Here is a 12317-nt window from a genome sequence, read left to right as displayed (position 1 = left end):
CTGTTTTTGTGAAGTATCTCCTTAAGTAGCCTTTCAACGGTGTAAGTAAATCTTGATGAATGTAATAAAAAGAAACCAGAGTCCTTTCTGTTGGGGATAATTCAGATGGAAATTCCCAGATGTCAAAAAAGGTTATTTATGTATGCAACAACTGCAGCCCGTATTTCATTAGCCCCAAAATGGAAAACGAGCGAGGTCCTAACTAAAGAATGGCAACTTAAGCTGATGGAATATGCATCGTTTAGAGAAGATTGGAAAATGTTTATTGAATATATGGGCAGGAAATTGTGTACACTTGGAAACGTTGGCAGCATTAAGATAAATTCAACAGTAATAAATATTATTTTAAAATAAATATTATTTAAAAAAATAAGATAAATTCAACAGTGAAAATAAATTTTGATGGATGTAATACAGTGGTACCTCAGGTTAAGTACTTAATTCGTTCCGGAGGTCTGTTCTTAACCTGAAACTGTTCTTAACCTGAAGCACCATTTTAGCTAATGGGGCCTCCTGCTGCCGCTGTGCCGCCAGAACACGATTTCTGTTCTCATCCTGAAGCAAAGTTCTTAACCTGAAGCACTATTTCTGGGTTTGAGGAGTCTGTAACCTGAAGCGTATGTAACCTAAAGCATATGTAACCCGAGGTACCACTGTAATGGAATACTGCATGGTTTAGTTTATGTAAAATATTCAGGGATTTATGTTATGCAAAATGAACCATGGAAGGAGAAGGAGGGAAGTCGTTGGTATTTTAAGGTTGTTGAAATGAATATTCTAAATTGTAAAAACAGAAAATTTAAGAAAAAATTATATTAAAAAAACAAACTAAGTATATTCCCCAGATGTCTACTTCTTTATTATTTAGGGATCAGGTAAATGCCATTCTGTTTTCTCAACTCCTTGGCCAGTTATATTACAAAAGCGTTTTAAATTGATGATGTTACTGCAGTTGCCACTGTGTTTTGTTTTCTGTTGGTTGCTTTGCTTTACGTCCTTTAAATATTATTTAAAGCTGCCTTGAAGAGGAGTCAGAAAAGAAGGAAGTAAATTTGAACACTATATGAAAACTAGTTGTTAGCTAAGCATAAAATAGCACTGATCTGCTCTTTAAAAATGTAACTTCTGACTAGAATGGAAGGCCAAGAAGAAAAATTAGATCAAATGGAAAGAAAATGAAGAAAGAGCATTTTAAAAGGAAAACAAAACCTGTAATTCACATGAACTGGCAGTATTTGTTTGTCTTTGGGGACAAATCAGAATAGCATTGTTGTCCATCCGTCGCCTATTGCTGTATGTAAACATTGCCTTGGAAAAGTTACTGTGCTGCCATGAATTTGGCTGTTGTGTACAATGTCATGTTTTATTTCTGAAAAGCCTCCTTCTGCTGTGTCCTCTTTCTGGTTACCCAGAAAAAGGGTATATAAAAAGTACAGACAAAAGAACTTAAGACTAACAGTTATAAACTTATTCACATTCACCTATTTAGTATAGCAAAACTGCACCTTGCACACAATTAAAAAGATAAAGGTAAAGGACCCCTGACAGTTAAGTCCAGCCGCAAACGACTCTGGGGTTGCGGCGCTCATCTCGCTTTACAGGCCGAGGGAGCAGGCGTTTGTCCACAGACAGTTTTTCCGGGTCATGTGGCAAGCATGACTAAGCCGCTTCTGGCGAAACCAGAGCAGCGCACGGAAACACTGTTTACCTTCCCGCCGCAGTGGTACCTATTTATCTACTTGCACTGGTGTGCTTTCAGAGTACTAGTGTGTTTTCAGAGTACTAGGTTGGGAGGGCGACGTGGCAAATTTCACCCCCCTCACTGATGACACTCAGGGCAGGCCGCCCCCCGCCCCCTTCCTCCGCCCCTGCTATGGGGGCAGCAGTAGGATGGGGAATTGTTTGGAGACAGTTAAAGGAACTTTGTGGCAGTGGAGATCTGCTTTAACAAGGTCACCACCCAATTTCTACTGAGGTCTCTTGCAACACAGCCCCCTCCGCTCATGAAAGTCCCTGCCCACAATGTCCCTAGAGCAGCTTTTCAGGGGCTGCAGAGGAGAATGCCCTAATCTGAACTCCAAACTGACTTACATCTGTAGGGCAGGTGTGCCCATTCAGCGCACGTTCATCTGGAATCCCAAACTGGCTTGTATATATTCTTCTCTTTCTCAAACAGTTTTTGGAACGCTAGATTTCTGCCATGATCTCGTCAGCTCTCCTCCCCCCCCCCCCCGACACACAGAGTACATGTTTTCTTCTTGCGTGTTATCCCTAAACGACCTTATTCAACAGGTCTGTCAAATTCAGTCACTTTGACTTCTGCAGCAAAGATCATTCAAAAACCGCCTTTGGAAATTTGTTCCACTGCTTCAGTGTTCTTACAATATTAAATTATGGCATTAATTCTTCTTCTCTTTAGCTAATGAAAAGCATGTTCACCCCACCCCCCTTTCCTGTGGGAGAAATCTGTCTCGTCACCATGAAAGTTCTGCTGTTGTGCTTTTATTTTAAGCTATGTTTTTCTTTTGTTCTCTTCCATCTCCCATACCTCTGAGGAAGGGAGGCCATAAAAATGGCTCTTCAAGCAAAAGATCTGCATGACTTCTCAAAGGTTGCCTGCAGACAACTTGTTCATCCCTTGTGATTTGTTTGCACAAAGTTTGTGAGGAAGTTAGACAACAGCAGTTGTTTATTGAACATTCATTTATTCAAGTAATTGCTATCCCACATCTTCCAGTGCATTTCCCCATCACTTCCCTTCCTGCAAAAAGTCGGTGTGTGTGTGTATAATGTATGAGCACAAAATCTACTGTAATTGTACAACCTGAATTTGCTGATATGTGATTGAATCCCAACTGAAAACAGCAACAAACTGAAAACGCCTTAAGCTTCATTTTATAATTTATCGGTGTGGCTAAATGGAATGTCAATAGCAATAATTAAATTACATGCAACGTCCCACTTTCCTAATGCTCGCTATGTGGAATTTCACTTTTCCAGATACATTGAATGAATACCCAAGCTTTGCTTGGGCTGAAAGAGTCCTTGCTGCCGTTGTTGCATACCATAAACAATTTTTGGTCTTTCTTTGGAATTTCCTCACCTACGATACCCAATAGGAATGCTTCTGGCTTTTTAACAAATGTATTTTTATACATTTTCTTAAATTCATTATATATCATTTCCCAGAAAGCTTTTACCTCACTGCATGTCCACCACATATGATAGAAATCCCCCCCCCTTTTCTTTGCATTTCCAACATCCCTTATTTTTTGTCTTACACATTTTAGCAAGCTTAGTTGGTGTCAGATACCATCTATACATCATTTTCATCACATTTTCTTTTAATGCACTACTGGCAGTGAATTTAATTCCTTCATTCCATAACCTTTCCCATGTTTTTAATTGAATATTATAACCAAAATCTTTAGCCCATTGTAACATAACCACTTTAACTTCTTCATCTTTAGTATGCCATTCTAATAGTAATTTATACATTTTCGATAATATTTTCCTCTTATCATCCAGCAACTCTATCTCCAGCTTGGATCTTCTCATTTCAAAGCCCATATTCCTTTTATCCTCCTTAAACACATCATTTACCTGACGGTATTGTGACCAATCTGTAATTAAACCCCCAGTTATTGTTTTGGGGCTAGGATAGAGTTGCAGGGGAACTGAACCAGAGTTGAACCCTTCCACTTCTACAATTCTATGATTCTGAGTGGGCTTAGCTTTGTTTTCCACCCAAAGCAATTGTGGCAAGGAGACAGACACTCACCTGAACGTATAGCTCCCTGAGTTCATATTGAAATTTCTTGGGATCCGTGGTAATTGTTACAGGACCAATTTCTGAAAGGGGAAAAGAAAAAAGAAAAAAAACGAATTGCATTTTACAGGGAATCAACAGCTTTGCAATTGCCTGATCTGACATAAGAAACAAGGTCATTTACAGATTGATTGATTGATTTTTGAATGACAACATGCCAAACATCCTCTTTGTGAAATGCTGTCCCATTTGGGCAGCTCTGCAAGAACATTTCCCCAACTGTGAGAAAATATGTACAAACAGTACTACAAGTTACACACACACACACACACACACACGTTCCACACATACACATACACACAAACACTACTTCCTTTTGCCCAGCCAAATCCCTGAAAAGCAAAACACCGTTCCCCACAATCACTTATTTTGCTTAGAAGCAGCCTCAGATACCTCAGGCTACACCATGACCCTCTAAGAAATAGCTGGCAAAGATCCCATAAGGTCAAGAATTCTCCGTTTGGACGGAGGTTTGTGGGAAACAGTTTTTTTAAACAAAAAACTACAGTTAAAACATGGATCAGTAGGACTTGCATTAACTCTGACAAAGAAAACAATGGTATTGTTGGGGTTTGGACGATTTCTGCTAGTTAAAAGGAAGTATACAAGTATTGGTCTATTTACTGTTAAGTAAGTGGATTTCTGGGTTCAGACATTCAGTTTCCCAGGGAAATTAATTCCGATAAGGAACCACTAAGTGCCTGTTTTGACCAGGTTTTTTCTTATATATTTACAACAGAAATAGGGGGTGGGAATGGTAATGACTATGAAGGGAGAGGGGAACGGTTAATCATTAATATTATCTACACATAGTAAATTCCGGCACTCTGCTAGGATGGCTACACAAGCTCAAACTCAAAAATGCAGTTATTTGCAAAGCCTAAATCAGACAGGTCAGGAGACCGTTTCCTGTCTAACCAGCTATCTGAAACTGCTGATGCTAGCTACAGGTCAGAAGGTCGTTTCCTGCCTAGCCAAAAACTGCTGTCAACTAAAAACCACTAGCAAGATGTTTCCTGCTTTGCTTCTGCTTTAAGTAATGCAAGATAAGAAGAGATACGAAGGAAATGCTTAGCTAGCAAAAGAAAGACACGTGTACAAGAAGGTGGGAGGGGGTGCTTACTGAGCAGAGAAAATGCTTAACCAGCAGAGGAAGTGCTTAGCTAGCAGCCTTAGCCAGCAAATATTGGGGGGGAGGTATGGGAGGAGGGTGAATGCTTTCAGGTATAAAAATGCTTGCTGAACATGGTAACAACACAGTCAGATTTCAGAAACTATATTCTGCTGACTGTCTCTGTGCACAGATTTGCAATAAAACTCTTTTCTCTGACCAAGAAGTCTCTGGAATTGTTTTTCCCCTCTGGCCACGGGGTTGGCGGACCGCTGGACCTCCGGGTACTGCTAATCTAAGGCTTCAGTTTTGGGGGCTCGTCCGGGATGGGTCCCCACCCCACGAAAGGTGGACCGAGGGGCCAGACTCGACCGGGTGAGCAACCAGGACCAGCGCTCGCAATCTCCAGCGCGCACCCTGCCAGTTTGTAGGGGGAGATCGCCACGCTGTGCCTGAGCCGAGACACCCAGTCGGGAGAGAAAAGAGGACGGCCGAAGGAGGGGTCCGCAGCGGAACAGGTAAGCCCAAGGGAAAGGGCGTGGGCCCCAAGGAAAAGGGGGGCGAGGTCTGATCAAGCCTCACCTGGTTGTGCAGAGGGCCGCCAGGAAGGGAACTGGCCGATTGCAGTAGAGTGCCGCCAGTAAGGTTGGGTAAAAGGGAAACAGAGGGGAAATTGTATTGGTGTGTTTTGTGTGTTGCATGTTGAAATTATAATGGTGTGATTTGTATGTTATATGTTGCATGTCGGATACCCCAGTGACTGAATTGTTGTCAAGTGTGGGTCGGGGCTTAGCGTCCCCTTGGCCGAGCGATTGCAGGGTTGTGCATTTTCTGCCAGGGCGACCTCGGCAGGTCACAATCTGTAGTGCGTGGAGTGTGAAAGAATTTACAGCCCATTAGGTGCGGGGTATCTGAAAAAGAAAAAAAAAAAAATGGGGTCTGGGGCAAGCCAATGTAGTCCTCTGGAATGTTTTTTAAAGAACTGGAAAGCGGCCACAAAGCATGATGATTGGGGGTTCAAATTGAGAAGACAGAGGATGAGGACATTGTGTGAAGTTGATTGGCCCCAACAAACTAACTGGCCCTCGGAGGGGAGCTTTGATTTGCAACTAATCAGCCCACTATATCAAAATATCTTGAACGTCCACCCAGACCAGATCCCTTATATTTCTACTTGGAAAACCAATGTAGAAAAGAATCCACCGTGGTTGAAAGCCTGCCAAGGCGACGCCCCACAAAATACAATTTGTTCAGTCTGACCGGCAGGGAAGTCAGAAAAGCCTCCGGTGATATCAGAGCCGGAAGGAGAGGAAGGAGAAGAGGGGGAAGTCATTAAACCGCCGCCACCCTATGCTCCACCAACTGCCCCTCTAGCGAATCCCCCAGGCCCAGGGCCCCAGGACTAGGGAGGAGCCGGCCCTCAGCCTGAACCCTCCAAGGTTGATGAATTAAAGAGCGAAGAGGAAGAGGATGATGAGGAGTTTATGAAGGGACTAATTGAGTTAGCAAAGAAAGGAAAAATGTGGACACAGTATCAGACAATTGAGATTGCAACAGTATGTACAACCCTATGTGAAAGAAGTGGATGTTAGTTCCCATTTGTTAGCAGCAACCAGGGTGTCCCTCCATAAGTCCCATAAGGCACAGAAAAAGGGTGGGACTGCAATGATGCCTCTATGCAGAGTGTATGACCCACCAGCCCCCCAGGACAGGGTGGGGAAGCACCACCACGCACTTATACAGTCCAACATGTGCCTTTTTCAAGTGCTGATGTGTGCAATTGGAGAAATTAGAACCCTACCTTTGAGGAGAACCCAGATGATATTGCCAACGCCCCATTATAAAGGCTGCCTTTGTAGCTCAGGCAGCGTCCGATATTCGCCAAAAGAAAAAATCCAAAAGCATGAGGGGTGCATCGATCATGGGCTGGAATAGATGTTGAAGTAGTATCAAACAAGGAAGTTGACGGCATTACAGGCTACCACACCCACCCCTCAGGAAAGAGGAAGTGCCCGGGGAGGAGGGCGAAGCCGTCTTGGAAGGAATCAGTGCGCCATCTGCCGACAGGAAGGGCACTGGAAGAGAGAATGCCCTATTCTATTATTAGGAACAGATTTGTTGGTAAAGTTGCAAGCCCAAATTACTTTTAAGCCATCGGGAGAAGCCACATTGTCCACTATGTCACTTGGGGAACTGGTTGTGGAGGCACCCCTGAGGGAGTACTGGCACCTCATGATGGTAAAAGAAGAGGAGGGACCCATCCCCGCCAGTATTCTGGAACAAGTGAACCCCCCAGGAATGGCAAAGAATATCCCACCAATAATTGTGAAGCCCAAGCCATTTGTCAATCCTGTTGCAGTAAATAAGTATCCCATCCCACGAAGGGCGACTGAAGGAGTGTGGGTGCATCTAGAGCGACTGCTCCAACATAGAATCTTGAGGCAATGCCAATCACAGTGAAACACCCTTTTGTTACCAGTGAAGAAAGGAAGCAGGCTATTATCCTGATACCAGAGCCAAAGAACTGCAGAGAACTCCGTGGCTTTCTGGGGTCTGCAGGATTTTGTAGGATATGGATATTTAATTACAGCATCATTGCCAAGCCTCTACATGAGTCAACCAGAGGAACTGAGAGAGACCCCTTTGTTTGAAACACAGAACAACAGCAAGCCTTCGTGGATTTGAAGAGGGCACTACAGCAAGCCCCAGCGCTTGGCATCCCAAACCCTGAGAAACCCTTTACTCTATTCGTGGATGAGGACCAAGGGACAGCGAAAGGCGTTTTGTGCCAAAATTGGGAAGCTGGCAACAGCCAGTGGCATACCTATCTGAGCGCCTGATGCCTACAGAACAAGGCTTACCGCCGTGCATGAGAGCAGTTGTGGCAGTAGCCACCCTACTGAAGAATATTTTAGCAGGCCTGACCTCAAAGATGAAGCAAACCCCCACTGGCCTTCATGGTTTGTGGATGGAAGCAGCTTTGTTAAGGCTGGACAGCGGAAGGCAGGCCATGCAGTAGTAGCCTTGGAAGACCAAGTGATTGAAGTGCAGCCACTCCCGCCTGGAACGTCGGCCCGGCTGGCATAAATAACAGCGTTCACCAAAGCCTTGTGCTTGGCAAAGGGACAGAAGATAAACATTTATACTCTAAGTATGCCTTTCTGACTTTACATGCCCATGGAGCCTTATGGAAGGAAAGAGGTTTGCTTACCTCCAGAGGAAACCAGGTGGCCCACCCACAAGCCTTATTGAACCTTCTGGATGCTGTATGGGAGCCCAAGGCAGTGGCAGTTATCCATTGTTATGGACACAAAACTGGACTAGGAGAAGTGGCCAGAGGAAACCGACTAGCAGACAGGGTGGCCAAGGAAGCAGCCCGAGAACCAGCTCCCGCGTCAGTTATTGGAGCACTGGTCCCTGGAAGGATCTTGAACACCGCTGATAAGCCAATATACACCAAAATGGAAAGGGACACTGCAGATGCCCAGGGGCTGACTATGTCCAAAGAAGGATGTTACCTTACTCATGATGACAGAATATGGATTCCAGAGTCCCTTTCTCGGCAGATTACTCAGAGATACCATGAGTCCACCCACATGGGACCAGATGCCACAACCAGACAGCTGAAGCAGTGCTTCTACATAGCCCACCTCTACCAACTGGCAGCCCAGATCTCCAGGAAATGCCTGCTGTGTCAAAAGAATAATCCTAGAACCGGACCCTTGGCTCCCCCGGGGATTCAGCATAGTGGAACTGCACCCATGGAAGACCTTGTTGTGGATTTCACTGAATTGCCCCGTTGTGGACCATACCGCTACCTGTTCGTGGCGATCTGCACGTATACAGAATGGGTTGAAGCTTGGCCCACCAGAACTGAAAAGGCATTTGAAGTAACCAGGTGCCTGCTTAGGGAGATCATTCCCCGCTATGGGCTACCTAGGTCAATAGGATCTGACAATGGACCAGCTTTTGTCCACTCAGTTTTGCAATAACCCCCCCCCCATGCTAGTCAAAATGTGCAGTTTAATAATTATGTGCAGTAATTCTCCCGAGATTTTCTCTCTGTCTTAACAGGTGGACCCAGGCCCATTGCTGTTAAAGTTGCTGACCTCACCCCTTGGGTCCACCACACTTAAGTGAAGAAGGCTATTTTAGACTGGACAGTTACACCAAATCCTGATGATCCTCTGAAGCTAACCATCTCCAGAAGAGCGCCAGACGGCTGGACAAGTGGATGGGAGGGACGCCCGCGGGCAGCGTCCCCAACGTAGAGACTTTTTTCCCCAGCAAATTCTGAGGCACCGCCAGGACTTTTGATATTGGGGCCAGAACTCTTTGATATGGTCACTCCGTGTGTCAGGCCTCTGCAAGGGTGGATATATATATTCCTGTGGGTATATGTTAATATATGTAGAGGGAGAAGCCCCTTTCGGATACAGTATGTTGGGAGGAAATCATGAGAGTATTAAGCATCCACAAGGACAGGTGGGAAAATTGGTTAAGATAATAGGCTCCTCCTCAGAGAGGTGGGACACAACCTCCCAAAAAGCAAGGCAGCTGATAGAGCACGAGTATCAGTGGGCCCTTCAGCAATAAAATAGATATGTCCTAGATAATATTTCAGTCACCATTGATCACATGGAAACAATGATAGCCAGGAACCCGCTGAAAACTACAGGAGGTGATCTATGGGGTTGGTTGTATTCCTGGCTCCCTGATGGCAGTTGGCTCAGGAATGTTATAGTATTATTAGCAGGACCGCTATTAATCCTTTTGCTTCTTTGCCTCTGTATCCCCTGCTTATTGCAATGCTTGCAGCAAATGATGCAAAGACTCCTGTCACGGAAGCTAGGACCCACAGTCATCGCTGTGATGAGGGAGTATAGGCCCATACCCCAGAACGAACCTAAGTATTAGGTTGTTCAGAAGAAGAGGAGGGAGTGAAGGGAGAGGGGAACGGTTAATCATTAATATTATCTACACATAGTAAATTCCGGCACTCTGCTAGGATGGCTACACAAGCTCAAACTCAAAAATGCAGTTATTTGCAAAGCCTAAATCAGACAGGTCAGGAGACCGTTTCCTGTCTAACCAGCTATCTGAAACTGCTGATGCTAGCTACAGGTCAGAAGGTCGTTTCCTGCCTAGCCAAAAACTGCTGTCAACTAAAAACCACTAGCAAGATGTTTCCTGCTTTGCTTCTGCTTTAAGTAATGCAAGATAAGAAGAGATACGAAGGAAATGCTTAGCTAGCAAAAGAAAGACACGTGTACAAGAAGGTGGGAGGGGGTGCTTACTGAGCAGAGAAAATGCTTAACCAGCAGAGGAAGTGCTTAGCTAGCAGCCTTAGCCAGCAAATATTGGGGGGGAGGTATGGGAGGAGGGTGAATGCTTTCAGGTATAAAAATGCTTGCTGAACATGGTAACAACACAGTCAGATTTCAGAAACTATATTCTGCTGACTGTCTCTGTGCACAGATTTGCAATAAAACTCTTTTCTCTGACCAAGAAGTCTCTGGAATTGTTTTTCCCCTCTGGCCACGGGGTTGGCGGACCGCTGGACCTCCGGGTACTGCTAATCTAAGGCTTCAACTATAGTAAGGAAAAGAGCTGCTTCTGTGATTCTAAATATTTAAAAATGGATGGCTTGTATTTAGTATTTGTGCCCTGGCAAGATTTGGTTCATACGATTCAGTGCTTCAGAAAACAGCCCAACTCAGCCCTTCTTAGGCTGCCCAGTTCAATCCACCTAAGTCTGCTAATAATTCCCACCTTGTTTGGGCTGCATAAGGAAAAGGATTCAAACACTGAATGTTTTGGGGGTGTCACCAATAATAGTAATAATTTATTATTTATTATTTATACCCCACCCATCTGGCTGGGTCTCCCCAGCCACCCAACAGAATATTGAAAACACGATAAAACATCAAACATTAAAAGCTTCCCTAAACAGGGCTGCCTTCAGATGTCTTCTAAAAGTCAAAGAGTTGTTTATTTCCTTGACATCTGAAGGGAGGGCGTTCCACAGAGCGGGGGCCATTACCAAGAAGGCCCTCTGCCTGGTTCCCTGTAACCTCACTTCTCGCAGTGAGGGAACTGCCAGAAGGCCCTAAGCCTACTCAGAGTAGACTCACTGAAGTTAATCATCATGACCAGTCCTTTTTTTCTTAAAAAATGTTTAGGGGTACTCTCATTTTCCTACTCATGTTGAAACACTGCCCCTCAAGGAGGGCAAACTTAGATTCACAAAATGTTTAGGGGTATGCATACCCCTGCGTTCCCCCAGGAAAAAAAGCACTGGTCCTGACTATTGTCAAAGGTTCAGTAATTTCAGTGGATCTGCTCTGAGTAGACTTGGATTCAAATTCTCTATTCAGACTCGGTATTTGTATATATGGTATATTGCAGCATGGTTCACTCCTTCTACATATTTAGCTTCACAACAACCCTAGGAGATAGGTTAGGTTAAGCCAAGGGATAATAGTTGGACCAAGGTCACCCAGTAAGTTTCAGGAGTTAGCAGAGATTTCAATTTAGGTCTCTCCACTCCTAGTCCAACATTATTGCACCACATACCATACCAAACTATACAGCTCACATATCCAAGTGCCAAGCACCGTATAAGAAGGGGTCCTGAGGTGAAGATTTGGCAATAGAAAAAAGCATGCCACATGAGTAAACATTTTGCAAAATATGGTGAAAGACCAGAACCACTGGTGGCATTTGCCATGCCTGGTTTGTCTTCCTTGATGTTCTATCAAACCCCAGTCTCATATACTAGGGTTACCTGCCTTTTCTTTTAAAAACATCACTGGCGTCTCTTCCAAACACCTCAAGCCCTGAATTAAAGGGGGCAGCAGGAGTGAGTAATATTCAGTGGTGTTGAGGTAACATTGTCCCTGTGGCACCAGTCTAACGCAACAGAAAGGGGTGGTAGGACTGACGATCACTTCAGATTGCAGGTGGAAAATACCACCAAAATCTCCCTCGAAGTAGAAAGCTAGCACACCAGGGAGAAATATTCTAGACATATCCTTTTCTAATTTTCTGCTTGTGGGGTGGTTTTTTTAAATAAAAAAAAGTTGGAAAGCACTAATGAAATAGATGACACATATACTGTATCATAAGAAGTTGTGGAGAAACATCTAAATTACAGATAAACATTTCTGAGACCCTACAGCATAAAATGAAAAGTTAGGCTGAAGTTACCAGTGAATTTACTAAAGACCTTTCTTTCCATACATGATTACAATATATCATGAAACATGGTACAACTACGAGTCAGAAGTATCACACTTATTATATAGTTTCAGCACAAAAAATATCAAACTTAGCTCTGGAATTTTCAAAACTACTTTGAAAGCACATTGAATTGAT

At 44.1% G+C, this 12317-nt stretch overlaps 1 protein-coding gene across 5 annotated transcripts in view; it reads right to left on the bottom strand.

Annotated features, from left to right (window-relative positions):
• Nucleotides 1–12317, bottom strand: part of HMCN1 (hemicentin 1) — a 301086-nt gene that overhangs the window by 248505 nt on the left and 40264 nt on the right. For all 5 annotated transcript variants that reach the window (XM_053391425.1, XM_053391419.1, XM_053391422.1 and 2 more), the window contains exon 2: nucleotides 3782–3852. In XM_053391425.1, the coding sequence (XP_053247400.1) occupies nucleotides 3782–3852 (71 nt within the window). The remainder of the gene's footprint in view (nucleotides 1–3781; nucleotides 3853–12317) is intronic.

Source organism: Podarcis raffonei, chromosome 6 (assembly GCF_027172205.1).
Source record: "Podarcis raffonei isolate rPodRaf1 chromosome 6, rPodRaf1.pri, whole genome shotgun sequence".
In the NCBI taxonomy this organism is placed as follows: domain Eukaryota; kingdom Metazoa; phylum Chordata; class Lepidosauria; order Squamata; family Lacertidae; genus Podarcis; species Podarcis raffonei.
This window is presented reverse-complemented; position numbering and strand designations above follow the sequence as displayed.